Genomic DNA, 15,248 nt, shown 5'->3' with positions numbered 1-15,248 from the left:
CAAATTGTTAAATATGTTTAATTTTATATTGCATACAGTCGTATATTGCATACAGTCGTATCTGTATATTTCGAATTTCACATTAAAGAAAAAAATCGAGATAAAGACGTTTTGAAATACGGGGGCTTTAAGAGACTTTTTATAGAAATTTGAAATATGATGGTGAAAATTTGAAATCGATACTAAAGACAACGTGGGCTCTTGATTAAAATTCCTCTTTATTAGTTTTGTTAGGTATTTATTCTATTATTACATTATTTACTGCTTTATTGAGAGTTTAAGGAATCATTTTGACAGTAAAAGAAACTTTAAGCATATCTTTTTCAAGAAGAAGTCTTTTATTGCTTTTTGGTCCCTGATTTTTTTTTTTTTTTGGATTCATTATTTATGCTCTTGAGGTTAGCAATTGCAGCAAATCTAACTTGGTCAGTATTCTACAATTTTCCTTTTTTCATCACTTGAAAAAAACTTATACTTTCTTTTCACTCCTATCATTTCGGTTTTCTAAGGAATCACAATTTTAAGAAAGAGAGCTACCAAAGAACAGTACTAATCCGGATAACAGAGCGAAATGGTTTTTAACTTGAATGATCTTTAAACATGAAATTGAAATGTTCATCTTAACATTTCAAACCTGTGAATTTCACCCCTTTACTCTTCTTCCAAGAAAGTGCGCGAAACGACTGTCCTTTGGTTAATCTTCCTGGAAAGCCTATTCGTGGAACGCATTTCTCCCTTTTTTCCACTGCCTCCTCAGCTCTTGAAGACAATTCCTCTGTTTCTGAGTTGAAGAAAATGCTTTTGTTTGCTGCTTTAAAGATCATTTTGCTTTGAATCCGAAAATGATAGCTTAACCGGAATTCGAGACGATAGAGGTTTTAGTTGGTCTGGTCTCGTGTGTGTCATAGGTCATAGTCAGAACGACCTTTGCTAACCAGAGTATCCTTTGCAATCACATTGATTTTTCATCCAGTATTTACTGCATATTCTTTTGGAAACGTACAGTCTGTTTAAAATAGTACATTCTAAGTGAAAGTTGTTGCATAATGAAGCGAGCAAGACCGATAACAAGCTTTTTTCAACCAAAAAAAAAAAAAAAAAAAATTAAAATGACGAAAAGGATTGCTCTATAAAGAGAAAGTTAACGTCGTCTGAAGAAAACGAAGTACAGTCTGCAAAGCAACATCAGTCCCATCGAACCCCCTCTGAAGGTAATTTTATTTTAATTCAAAAGAAAAACTGCATAGCATTACATGAATAAAATGTTTAAAAACGAGATGAATCTAGATTATTTCTATTAGCTTGGTTCGGATTAAAAAGTAGAAGAAAAAAAAAAAAAAAAAGACTTCTGTTTATAATACCCGAAAATTGCTGTTGCACTCTCAAATAGATATTTATGTAAATTCTAAAGCGGCTAATAAAATTAAAAATAAAGACTTGAGAGGAGAACAGATGGTATGCATTTGAGCGAATAACTTTCTACCGCCTATATTTCTTCAATAACTTTTTTTACTCAAATTTTATTAACTGCTTTAGATTTAGCATAAATGTAAATACATAAAAAGCAACATATAAATATAACGATATGAAAAGCAATTTTATTTTTTGTGGGTTATAATTCAAGAAGTCTTTTTTTATTTTATTTCATACTTTTAGTGCAAACCAAGTTAGTAAAAATAGTCTTTATAGTCTGACCACCGATGAGATTGAAAGTCAAACATCCAATTTACAGGCAGAAATGGAAGTATCTATTAGCTTTCAGGGATGCCAGCTTTTGTAGATGTGTGTTAGCCTCTAAATTAAGCAGTCACACTGAAATGAACGGAACACGCTCATCAGATATTTGACTTCCCCTTGATTTGGAAAGACTGGTTTTGACAAGAGAATGCTAGAAAATTTCACTTTAAATTAAAGGAAAAAGAAAAAAAAGTTGAATTTTCCACAACATTAAAAAAATAAAAAATTCCTTGCTTTTGTTTTGTTTGACACAAGTATCGGAATAGGGTCACCCCTTTCCAAAGTATGTAAGATACACCTCCCTCTCATTTCTTTAATACTAAAAAAATGTATATATATATATATATATATATATACACCCCCCAGAAAGTCGGGTCTAGCTACGCCCCTGAATAAGTTCGACGTTCGAAACGCATACCGGAAGGGAAAATAAAACGCGCCTGAGCAACAGCAGATCCTCGTAGGCTACATCTTAAATCTGTTTCAAGCGACTGCACTGCCGTCTGTGTATTTCGAATTTTGTTGTCAGAAAGCAGTGAGAGAAAACCCGAAAAGAACTCCAATGTAATACAATCATATTCGTCTATTCGTCTTCGAGCTTGCAACGGAGACGGATGTAGTGGCGATCATGTCGCGGCATCGGAATATTAGAGCGCTCGACGTGGATGAAGGTTTGTTTATTTTGATGAAATAGCCTTGTGTCCTTTTCTTGCTTTTGGTTTCAGTTGAATGTTGTTTTGGCGATTTTGTTTTAATGGGTGAAGTCGATAAACGGATATATCTCACGGTTTTACGTAAGCGAAAATTTGTAATCTTCAATTATCATATTTTATCCGTTTTAATTTGTTATGCTCAGCATGGATTTTTGCTTGATATATATTCCGTATGTTTTTTGCCTCTTAACTGCTTCTGCCTACGCCAGATTCTGTCTTGTTAATCCTTACTGCGTTTCAAATATATGAACTTCCCGAATTATTCAAGCAATGTATATGACATACTTCATTTCCTTTGTGCATCTGTTAAATGATTTGTTTAATCTTTTGTTGTGCTAAAAATTTTTAACTGTTGAGTCTAATCAGGGCTGCAGAGAGCCAAGGTGGGCCCCTAGTCGGTTATGTCACGGGGGGGGGGGAGGGGAAGAAAGAAAATGAAAAAAACGAAAGGAATAAAAAAATTCAAAAACTATTCAGTACTAGAAAACAATTAACTCGATTTTAAATACTGCAACAGTAAATAAGAAAATAATAAATTATACTTTTTCTTTACGTTTACGTTTATTGAGAGTTTCCCCCTTTTCTATCTTCTTTTTCTTTCCTTTTTCTTTCTTTCTTTTCTTTTACGTCTGTGTAGCCGAGCCCACCTAGGACCCAGGCCCCTAGTTACCGACTAGGATGACATGGCCTCTTTTCGGGAACTGAGTCTAATAGCTGTGAATAACACCAGTGTACCCATTCCCCAAGAGCGATCGTATACCTCCTCAAATACTAGGTATGGAGCACGCCAGAACAAGATCCCCCCCCAAAAGAGGCTAAGACCTTCAAAAGCAACCCCCTAAAAACTCCCATGGAGCAGTCTGAATCACTCCATCCTTCCCTCATTGTGGGCACCCCTAAATGACGAGCTGTTTTCAAGTCTCCATAAATTTTTCTGAACTCTGTAGAAACAGCAACACATCGAGAAATACTATTTTTAAAATCAGTTTGGGAGACCCAGCGACAGACTAAGCGTTCTCTAACCAGTGAAGCTCAGGTGTAGTCAAACTGATTTTGGCATAAAGGAATTTGAGTCGCTAAACACATGGTGACTTTTAACTCCAGACTTTAAAAAAAGTTGTTGTCGACTGCTTATTATTATTATTATTTTTTTTTTTGAACTGACAACAAACTGGTTTGATTACTTGCAGGTCTTAAAATGAATGGAAATCCAATGGTCTGGGTACACAAAAACATTTGTTGGACCAATAGAATATAAATTTTAGTGATCCATGGGACCAGTAAAGTTTAAAAGTTTTGTCCTTGTGTTTCGTTCAGAAACTTCAAACATCTTAAGGGGCCGCTGGAGAGAGCCTCCGAATGTACGAAGTCAATGTTAAGTCTACGAGGAAGTTTCCTCCCTATTGCTAATTCGCATTTAAATATTTTGAAATAATTTTTTCTGTATAAGATTCTTCACAGCAGTACAAATGACGCGTGTTTTTTAATTTCTCATTTTCTGTTAAAATTTAATAGTAAATGGCGGTTAAATTTATGAGTTGACAAAGTAAGAGGTGCTTTCTGTTTAAACACTTCATAAATACTCAAGATCAAACATTTGCTGAAATTGAAAAACTACGCGTTATTCTTGAAAGTTTGGGCTTTTCAGGGATACCTTTTATTTAATCTTGCTTAAATTAGGATAAGAGTAATTGGGAGGGAAAAACTGGGAAATTTTGCAGAAATCGACGAATTTTCGCTTTAGCCATGCCTACCGCCGGTGACAATGAGAGAGGATAGAGGGGGCAGTTTCTTACCCCCAGATGGGTTGGGAGAGTCGGCGAGCTTGTCTTCAGGCAGTCTTCATGGTAATAAAAAACATGTGTTTGGGGAGGGGGGTGACAGCAATTAAGGGTTGAATGAGCGAGAGCATTTATTTCCTTTTGGGTCTAAACTTCGAGTAGAGCTCCGCTAGGAACTTTTTCCTTGCTTACAGATTTGGAAATATTTCATACCCATGCATGGGACGAGCCGAGCCCCCAAGTAATTCAAATAAATCTTAAACATTTTTAGAGAAAATATTACACTATGTAACAGTTTTGCATTATTTTATGTAATTGCCGTATTATCAATATCAACTATATTTTAATGCAAAAGAAAAACTTCCTTTCGAAAAAATATATCAGAAGTGTAAAATATACATGAGGGTATATATAATCGTGAAGTTTATTGAGGATCAATAAAAAAATATATCAGAGATAACTATATTTTAATGCAAAAGAAAAACTTCCTTTCGAAAAAATGTATCAGAGGTGTAATATGAAACAAAAATAAAACAGATGTCATAATTATATGCCCATTGAAAGTGATTACAATGAACTTTAAAAAAAAGCATTAAAAAAATTGTGCAAATAAACCGTTACATTAACTAAAATAAAATAGTACAAAATTCACTAAATTTTGCGAGATTATTTGCCTAAATTTTCGTGGAATCAAAATTTTATGAAATATGTAATAATATTTAAATTATAATTATGCATGAAACATGTATTAATATTTTCAATTTTTAAAAATTTCGGAGGAACATCTCTATCTTCAAAGATTACCTGAAATTGTGTTTCACCTAAAACTATTTTTTGGTTGTGCCACTGGGGGACAGTATGAAATCCTTGCCCCACTTCGAAAAAAAAAAAAAAGTGGGAGGAGAGCTAATCTTTGTTATATGGGCCCCTCCAAAAAAAAAAAAAAAAAAACATAAGTACGTCGCACAATGTGGCATAGTGGGCAAAAATCCACCGAACTCGCGGGTTTTGAGCTAGAATCTTCTATTATGGCTCAAAATGCGGCAAAATTCTTTGACTATTTCGTAGTGGTGCTACAATTTTGAATTTTTTAACCCCCTAAGTACCGCAGAGCTCAGAATGGATTCAAGTCGCGATTTTGAAAACTAAAAAGTGTGATCATATTTTTTCCCTGATACGTGGCTCAATGCTTAGTATAAATCGAAGAATTGGATGATAAAACACAACTTTTGATCGCTGCTGGGTGTTTAGAAATGCTTTTTTCCACCGTATAACTCATTAAAAACATGATTTTTCAGGTTTTTTCCGTTGAAAAAATGGGTTTTAACGGTCTTCACACATCTCCCGTGCATGAACAAATATATATCTTAGTTCTAATCTACAAGTTTTCAATCATTTTCTAAAGTTCAAAAGGTAAAAACCTCCCTAAAACACCGAAAATATGCTCAAAGTCCGAATTTTAGCTCGAGATCCTACCATTGTCCACGAGTATACATCTGTGCGATAGCGGCAAACAGCTTATTTTACATGTATACATTTATATGTATACATTTTGAGAATAAATCGTCTGCGTTCGAATAAAGATCTTTACATTTAGAATTTCCGAATGCTTTTGATGTTTTTAAGAAAATTGAATGTATTAAAGTAACAGTTGAGCAAATGTGTAGACGCAAAATTAGTATGTTTGTCTGTTTCCTTGGATTCATCGTAATATTCGAATTGTACCAGGTATGTTCACTCAGAGCCGGCCTTAAGCCGATTAGAGCAAAAGATCCCAATGGGGCCCCGCTCTAAAAAAATATTTTTTTTCCTCACAAAAGAAAATAAAGGAAATAAAAAAAAATTAATTTGAATTCTGAAATTTTGAATTCAAATTATGTTTTTCGCAATCACGAACTGCGACAGGACCCTACTCATTGGAGTTATTGTTTCTAGAAACGGCTCCTGTCCCCCCCAATCCTGCCTCTCCTCCTGGGCGGTTACGTGTGCATAGTTGTGTGTGTGCGTAGACCTGTGTGAAATCGTGTGTGTGTATGTGTGTGTGAATGTGCGTGTGTGTAGGACATGGACGCCTCCGATCAGGAAAAGCAGATAGCTTAAAACCGGAGCTGCCGCGCCGCGCCGCCAGCAGAGGACGGTGGGCGGTGGCGCTGCAGAAGCGTCTGGTTCAAGTTGAAAAAGGCACGGACACCAAAAACGGTCAAATGAGAACAATAAGCAATCGTGATTGCTCAATAAGGTTCAAATGAACTTAACTGATATTAATCATAATATGCTTAACTGATATTTAATCTGGCGGGTATAGAGCTACTTTCAGTGCAATTGAGGTAGTATAGGGGGAATTTCCTGAGGCTTTTAGCATCCCTATTAAGTCCAAAACTACTAGTCTCAAATAAATTTCCTGAAGAAAAAAATAAAACATGTAGCCAGCTAAAATTTTTTAAATCCATATCTAAGGCGATACCTGCTGTATCCTATAACTTCCGATCAAGAGAAAGGAACTAGGTAGTGGGGAACCAAAGTACAAATTTTTAATGATTATTAGCAGTCCGCAATAACGTAAGGGTCAAGGACCCCTATCCCAGGATCTACTCGTATTACATGGGCAATGTGGAAATTTACATGAAACTCCGAAATTTCAGGAATTTCCAGAGCTATCTTTTAAATTTCATTTATATATTTACTTTTATTATTTTTTTACTTTCTTTATTAGTATTGATAAAAAAAATCTTAAAACTTAGCAGCAATGCCAATTTTTTTACTACACAATTAACATCAACGTAAGTGCAATTCTGAAAAATAAATAAATAAATGATAAACTTCAAATGCTGCGTATTTAGTATGCGGAAAACATCTCCATAACAATTCTAAAGAAAGCAAATTACCATTCTTCTTCTAACGTTTGTTCATATAGAATGGAATTTGGTTTTTAAATCTTCAAGGTCAAAAAATTACTTGGAACCAACCAAACCCTGACATCTCTCTTAACGTGACTGAAGATGCATGTTTAAGACCTTTATTTCAAAAAGTTCAGGTGAAGGCTACTCAAACGCTCACCCTTACCTCAACGTTATCACAAAAAACTGACTAAAATTACATCATTCAGTTTTCAATTTTAAAGGATTTCCAAGGAAGGAAGAGATTTATAAATTTCCTTCTTCTCTTCTATCGTCTCTAAAGGTAGCCTAAAATAGTGTTTTTAAGATTCAAATTTCGAAATAGTTCATGAGGAAGGTCTCTGAAACATTTTTACTATCTAATGACCCCTTTCTTTAGCTTCAGCACAATAGCTTAAAATTTCCCTTTTAGAAAATACTACCACAAGAAAACACTCGAACCCTTCCTTCAAATGGATAGCATAAAATTCATTTCAGTATCGAAAAAAATTCCGGGAGGAAACTCCTCCCGTTTCCCCTATCGTTACCAAACAGGGTATAAAACTCAGTTTTTTTGCGCTATAAAACCCTCTATTTTGAAAGTTTTCCGTAGGAGATCACTAAATTCCTTTCTTCTCCATTTTCATCAAACATCATCTAATGAGGACAAAAATTTCTGAGAGGAGCCCCCAATTCCCTATCGTTACCAAAATTAATCTAAACTTATCTTAAATTTTAAAATAAAATTTGGTAGGCGGGGAACCTCCGCCTCTCTCCCTTTCCCTTTAGTTTACATAAAATTGTCCAAAGTGGCGATTTTAGACGTCGGCTTTGAAGACTCTTCCAGGGACTGTGGGTGTTTTATCTGACCTCTAACGTCCCTCTTCTCTCCCTCCTCCCCTCAAAACTCATCTCCGTACCAAAACTGCCTTTTTAAACTTCAATTTCGAAAAATTTCCAAGGAGAGCTCCTACGTTCCCTGCAATTCAGTTCCACTTCTGACACCCCAAAGACGTCTGGTCTTTTGCTTGTGGTCAAAAATTACTTTTTTTAGGACCGATACATTTTGGTGCATTTTCCTTTTCTGTCCTAAGTTATAAATTGCGCTACCCGCTTCTTCCAACGGTGAAGGGGTTCTCACTTCTCAAAGTTGCACAATAATGATCGATAGAAAAATGATTTTTTACTGGGTGGGTTGATTTATTCCATGAAAATAAAAATTAAAAACTCCAACTGAATGGTCTTTTACCAAGTTATTTCACAATAAGCAAACTAAGAATTGGAAGAGAGAAGTCTACGGCGACCATCCGTCCCGGTTTTGGAGACAATATTCCACATTTTTTGGAGGTTATTTAATCAGTCATGTTAAATTCCCATAATATCGTCCAATTTTACAAAAAAAAAAGGAAGAAAAAATCAGCATCTGGGAAGTTATTCCCTCAGTCCCACACTTCTTTTGACACACCAATTTTCTCGTGCACCAACCAACCGTATGTGATTGTGCATAAAGATTCTTAGAGCTACTTTTCTTACGTTTTTAAAATGTACACTTATTTTTGTGGCCATTCATTCACTCGTTTCTTAAGAAATAAAAAAATAAAAATCGAACGTGATATAGAAATTTGAAAGAAGACGGATAATTGCGGAATTTTCGAATCCTTGCCTGAATTTAAAAAAAAAATCGGTCAGCACTTCTCGAATTTGTACGATCAGTCTGTAAGGGGCCCCGCCAGCTTTCTCTAATTGGGCCCCGCATGTGCTAAGGCCGGCTCTGTGTTCACTCTTTTTGTCCTCTGTTACATAAATTAAGTATTTAAACAAATTATGTAAATTAAATTTTTTTTAAATTTGGTTCTGCGTGTAAGACCAACAAAAAAAAAAAATTTAATATAAATTCAATAAAACTTTATAATAAAGTTAAAATAACATGCCTTTACTATTTTTCATACTTCTAAAGTGAAAGCTAATGGACATATATTTGTAAATATTTGTTTTTTAAATTAAATAGAGTGAAGTAAAATCACATAATTTCATTAATCCTTTCAGCCCTACCTTAAATTCAGCTGTATTGTATCCTATAAATGATGTTGTTTGGAACAAAACTGAGGCTAAAAGGGTCCATCTGAGCATTAAAATTTTAACATGTGTTTTTACATTTTAAGTTACAATTCCAACAAAAATACTTACGTAAGAGAGTGAACGTATCTGTTACAATTCAAATATTACGATTATTCCGAGGGAACAGACAAACATACTAATTTTGCGTCTACACATTTGCTCAAATGTTACTTTTATACATTCAATTTTCTTAAAAACATCAAAAGCATTCGGCTATTCTAAATGTAAAGGTCTTTATTCGAACGCAGACGATTTATTCTCAAAACATATACATATAAATTTATACATGTAAAATAAGCAGTTTACCGCTATTGCACAGATGTATTCTCGTGGACAATGGTAGGATCTTGAGCTAAAATTCGGACTTTGAGCATATTTTCGGTGTTTTAGGGAGGTTTTTACATTTTGAACTTTGGAAAATGATTGAAAACTTGTAGATTAGAACTAAGATATATATTTGTTCTTGCACGAAAGTCCAGTCAAGAAAAAATTACATCTGAAAATCACAGAATATGATAATACAAACAATTTTCAAAAAGTGATACTCTTGTTGCAATATTTTATTGCCAGTCGAAAATTATTTTTGGTATTATCAAAGGGTAAAGTTCTTGTAATTAACATTTGAATCATTTAGACCTTCAAATATTCATTACAGTTAATATTATGTATAATTTATTTAGTTAATATTAAGCTTACTTGTATTTTTAATAATTTCTACATATATTTAATTACATGCTGGGCAAATTGGATAGGGCAACGTGAAACAGTTAATCATTAAAATATTCAATCATTTATTAAATCTCTTACGAGTTCATTTCTTTGTTTATTCATTCACTTATTGTCTTGTTCATTCACTCCTTTATTTGTCCTCGTGCATTAATAAATTTATTTAATTATTCTTTATTCCGCATCTTTTCATTTATTTTCAACCTCTTATTTATTGATTCATTTGATCAAAAATATTTTTTATAATCGAATATCGGCTTTCTCCTTATTTTTGATGCAACATAACACATATCAGCTCAATCGTGAGTTCATCCTTATCAGATAGTCTAACTCAGGGCTCTCCAACCTTCGGCCCGCGGCCCAGATCCGACCCGCGGACACCACTGGCGCTTCATTCAAAAAAAATGAAAGTTCGCGATGTATGGGTGAAGGGGGGGGGGGGGAGTCTAGTGCTAAATAGACCATCTGAGCGAAAATAATGTGGGAATGGCCCGCCTAGCCTCCAAACATTTACAATGTGGCCCGCGAGTGAAAAAGGTTGGAGACCCCTGGTCTAACTGATGATAAAGTGCTATCAACTAGCAGTTTTTTGCCACCAGGTAACAGTGTGGCGATGGGTATGACTAGTGATTGCAATACCGGTATACCAATACCGAATACCTGTATTTGGAACCATTTTGCAATATCGTAATACCGGTATTTGATGGGGTAGAACACCGGTATTTTCGATATTTGTTTAAAAAATTGAATTGTTTTTGATTAAAGAGTTTTCAATTGAACTAATTAGATATCTTCTGTTATTTCAAATATAAATTTCTTTTTCAATGAGACAGTTCCGAAATCCATCTAATGAAGCAAACATTTGGCTTCAAAAGCACGAAGTTATAGAATATGAATGAATAAAAGTAGAGGAAGGATTACGAAAAGATATTTTTATCGCCAGATGGTGTAATTAATCGCACTTTCATGAGTTTAGTGAACCACGTTTTTATTTTCTCATTTCCTTGACTTGCCCACAAGTAAAAACTAATTTTTTGTGTAGTTACAAATGTGTTTGTGCTATGAACGATTTATCTTCAATGCTTTATGATTTATTTTTTTAAAATAATTATCTTAACTGTCGTGAATTTTGAAAAAACCTTTTTCTTGTTAGTATAACAAACAGTAATTTGTTGTCACCGGTATTAGCATGCTGTTAGCTGTTTTGTCTCGCTATTTAGCTTTGTACAAAGCGAGATAATATTTATAATACTTTGAATATTTGTAAAGAGATAAGGCATAATCAGTTGGAACATATTTTAGAAATGTACATAATTGTAAAGAATTTGGAAAAGAAAACGAAAAATAAAAAGAAACTAACAAGATCCAATTCTTCGTAAATTTCAGACCAAAGGGTTAATAAAATGGAAACACAAACCTATTCTGATCAAGAGGAAATTGTTGAGTACGATGTTAATACTGGGAAAGAATTGTATATTAGTAACTGTTCTTCTATAAATAATAACAATAAAAAAAAAATTAAAAAAAAAAAACTACACACAATACAAAAGAAAAACCCAGACTCACAAAAATTTTTTTTTTCAAGTTTAAGACCAAATTATTTGAAGATGAAGGACTTTAGGCAACTACAGGAATATCGTGCATTATTAACAGTACCATCGACCTACGTGAAATCAGAAAAAATATTCTCAACTGCAGGAAATTTATTCACTAAAATGAGTTCCAGTCTTAGTGACAATGAAATATATGTATTTTGTTTGAGGCTACTATTGATTTTTTATTATGATATTTGTTCCTTCATTTTTTGTTTGTTCACAGTAATTAAAAAATGCACTTTTTGCACAAAATACCGCAATGAAACATTATGTTTTTGAATGTTTTTTTTGGGAAATTTTTAATACCAGTATTACGGTGTCACGTTAAAAAAATACTGAATACCGATATTGCATTTCTGGTTCAGTATTGTAATCCCTAGGTAGGACAGAAGAGATAAGAACGTGGTTCGGCTTATTAGTATTCCTGTTACCAGGTTTTGGGTGGAAGATATGATCCATTGCTGCCAATGCTGCTCATTTGCACGAACTGTAGCAAAAAATAGAAAATAACGAATTACACTGTGCAGCCAAATAAATAAATAAATAAAAAAGTGGTGGATCATGGGAGAAAACAGTGGTTATATTTGGATCAGAGAGAGGGTTGTTTTACATAAGAATCAGAAAGAATGGTGCTCCCTTAATGTATATCAAAAAATATATCGAAAATGCCATTTTTTTTATCCTAGGGTTTGTTTTATGATTTTTTCATTTTTCATGGTAAAATCAGGGTTTTGGACTCCTATAAGCCCCATGTCCAAAAAATGTTTTTCGTTGTAAAAAATGTTTTAAATAGAGCATGAGATGAAAACACTACATGTTGCATGCGAACAGCACCACAGATCTTCAATAAAGGGATGCACCGCTCCCATCTTTTATCACTATATCAAGAAGTGTTAGGAGGCGGTCCATGAGTGACAGTGAGGGCGATCCATGAGCTATGGAATAGCAGCAATGTTATATTGCAAAAAAAAACTTAGTTTCGTTTTTAATCTTAATTATTTGTGAATGTAACTTGAATAATAAAGAATGAGGGAAGTTTCTTAACGAATGATCTGCGATATGACTCGTATGCACTGTGCGATATTTTCAAGATTTGTTTAAAACATATTTTTTGAACATGGGGCTCATAAGAGTGAATCCGATACTCGAGTTTTACACCGAAGAATTAAAAAGTGAAAGAATTGTAAAACAAACCCCTAAAAAAGAGACATTTTTCATGATCGCTTGAATATTTTGGAGGGAATGCCTATACGAGACTCTCACCTTGCTCCAAATACGTATGCTTTTGAACGTTGCACCTCTCTAAACACTCATAGGAATGTTAATGATTATTATAATACTCCCTTCCTGTCCAAATAAAAATTATGGCCATGAAAATGTCGGAAACTGAAAGAAAATGGGGATTGAGATGGGACGTTGAAGCTAAGCCCCCTTCCAAAATGTTACCCTTTTCCAACCTACAATAGTTTAATACCGTACGGAGCTCTAGATTGCGTAGAATGTAAGAATAAAGAAAATAAAAATGTTTTATACATGCGTGTGTTACTTTAAAATAATATATGTGTATGTTGTTTTAATACGTTTTTCCAATTTCAACAAAATCTGCTATCTCTCTTAAAATGTCTTTTAGCAAAAAATCTTGCATTTAAAATGCTTTTTCCCATCGTTCAAAAATGGTAGAAAACAGTAAAGAAAAACTCATAACAAAACTTAAATTTCTTTTTATTTCAAATCGAAATTTCTAGCGGCAGCGGAAGTTCTGTCTTTCTAATCTCAACGTACCGATTCTGAAAGTGTCCTGTCTCATAGCAAAGCAGGGGGTCTTCCTAAGACCCTGTGGGGTGACCGTGTGTGTAGTAAAATAGTAAACAAGTCAAGCAACAAGGGGAAACCTCGACGCCTGAAGGTTGTCCATTATTCGGATGTCAGCTAATAAATAACATGTGTGGGGTCCTAGATACAGTGACAATTCCTTCTCTGATTGGATGCTCGTCTGTCAATCATGTGAGTTTAGCACATGCCTTCTCGCCATGCTAAAAAACGAGCTCTAGTGAAGCGGCGAGCAACTTTCAAATTCGATCTCTGTCCAGCGCCCCCTTAATGTTTTGAAACTTGCAAAGAAACACATGTAGTTCGTTTCTGGATTAAGATATAGTACCAAAAGAATGATTACTACTAATACAGATAAATTAAAATTATGTAAGTTGTAAGTTATTGGTTTGAACATTTCACAATATTCAATTTAAAATAGCACATCATATACTTATGTTGTTTGCATAATATTCAAAACTTTTCATCACTTTTTTGATTTTTGAGCTCTTGTTTTTCTAGAACTAATCAAATTTATAAGGATGAGCTCTATTTTTGTTTTTGGTACTTCGTAAGGACTCTAAAAGGTTGGATTTTTTTCTTTTCGTGCAACTTTGATAAATCAATATTTCCCTGTGTGCTAAGGTTTTTCTTTTCCTCAGTGTTGTCCAACCTTCGACGCATTGTTTTATTCTATGTTACAAATTGTTTCCTAGCTATAGGCAGTTGTTAGAAGTTTTCATCTAAATAATTAGAAATTGATTTATTGAAAACATGCACAAACTTCTCATTAAAAAAAATAATAATCATGTTATGATGACAGCAGTTCTGGGTTTGTTCTTTTCATGTTTTCAAATTGCGGAACTTAGATAGTGCTTGCAGACTCGAGTGGGATAGCTGTGCCAAATTTGGATCTTTTCACCATCCTGCTCCAGAAGTATCCTTAATTTTGGCCTAATTACGCCCACCTGCAATAAAAATCTGGAAAAGAAACGCTGCAAAATTTTCATCCAGCAGTGAGCTATCTTTTGTTTGCAATCAGGGGTCACTTTTCATGGTACAAACTGGGAAAAAAAGTTTCATTCAGATCCTAATCTCTGATCATAGAAAGTGCACAATCGGCGGTCATTTATTTTATTTTTTATGACCAAATTTCAGGAGCACAAAATTCTCCAAAAAGTTTCATCCAGTGCAGAATTGTCAAAAGTTCAGTTGTGCACTGTTTTTTATGTTCACTTTATTTTTAAACCATTTAGTAATAGAATAATCTAAGGAATGAACTATTAATGTACAATAAAAAGCAATCTTTAATAAATTTAACACATGCTTTGCCCGAAATTACTTTCTTACAAGCAGTAATGGATTTATAGTCTAATGGAGTGGTAGTTGAAAACCGTAAAAGAGCTACCCCCCAGACGTGTCACTTAGGGGGGGGGCGGAGGGTTCAGGGATTCAATTTTCTCCCTTAGAGCTCTGAAAATCTAAAGATTTTACTTATAAGTGAGCGTGGTTTTAGCGATACAAAACACGAAGCTTCGAAATAGTTTCTTTACATTTGTTTTACAATGTGAAAATTTTTTCACAAGGGGCTCATACTCTTGTTTTATGACAAAAATAAGTGAAAACATTATGAAACTAGCCTGTAGAAAAAAAAGATCAGGATTTTTTAAACATTTAAGGGGGAAACCAAGCCCCTGGAATCTCCCAACTTGCTCCAAATGTTCATGCTTTTGAACTTTGCATCTCTCTAGCCTCTTAGAAGAGTGTTAATGGCTAATATAACGCTCCCTTTTCCTTAAAATAAAAATAATGGCTGTAAAACTGTTGAAAACTGAAAAAAAAAATGGTCACCATTTCCAACATATAGGGGGAAAATGTACTTGTATTTTGATT

The 15,248-nt window shown here is 34.0% G+C and overlaps 1 protein-coding gene across 3 annotated transcripts in view; it reads left to right on the top strand.

Annotated features, from left to right (window-relative positions):
* The first annotated feature begins 2,294 nt into the window (after window positions 1-2,294).
* The window catches only part of LOC129218588 (HBS1-like protein), a 163,711-nt gene continuing 150,757 nt past the window's right edge, over window positions 2,295-15,248 (top strand). For 2 of the 3 annotated variants that reach the window (XM_054852902.1, XM_054852903.1), the window contains exon 1: window positions 2,295-2,408. In XM_054852902.1, coding sequence (XP_054708877.1) covers window positions 2,366-2,408 — 43 coding nt within the window. In that variant the 5' untranslated portion in view covers window positions 2,295-2,365. Of the gene's footprint in view, window positions 2,409-2,451; window positions 2,532-15,248 lie in introns of those variants that run through there. The other variant, XM_054852904.1, reaches the window with a different exon arrangement.

The sequence above is a fragment of the Uloborus diversus genome, chromosome 3 (genome assembly GCF_026930045.1).
Source record: "Uloborus diversus isolate 005 chromosome 3, Udiv.v.3.1, whole genome shotgun sequence".
NCBI classification, from domain to species: Eukaryota; Metazoa; Arthropoda; class Arachnida; order Araneae; family Uloboridae; genus Uloborus; species Uloborus diversus.
The sequence above is the reverse complement of the archived record's forward strand: the minus strand, read 5'-3'. Positions and strand labels throughout refer to the sequence as shown.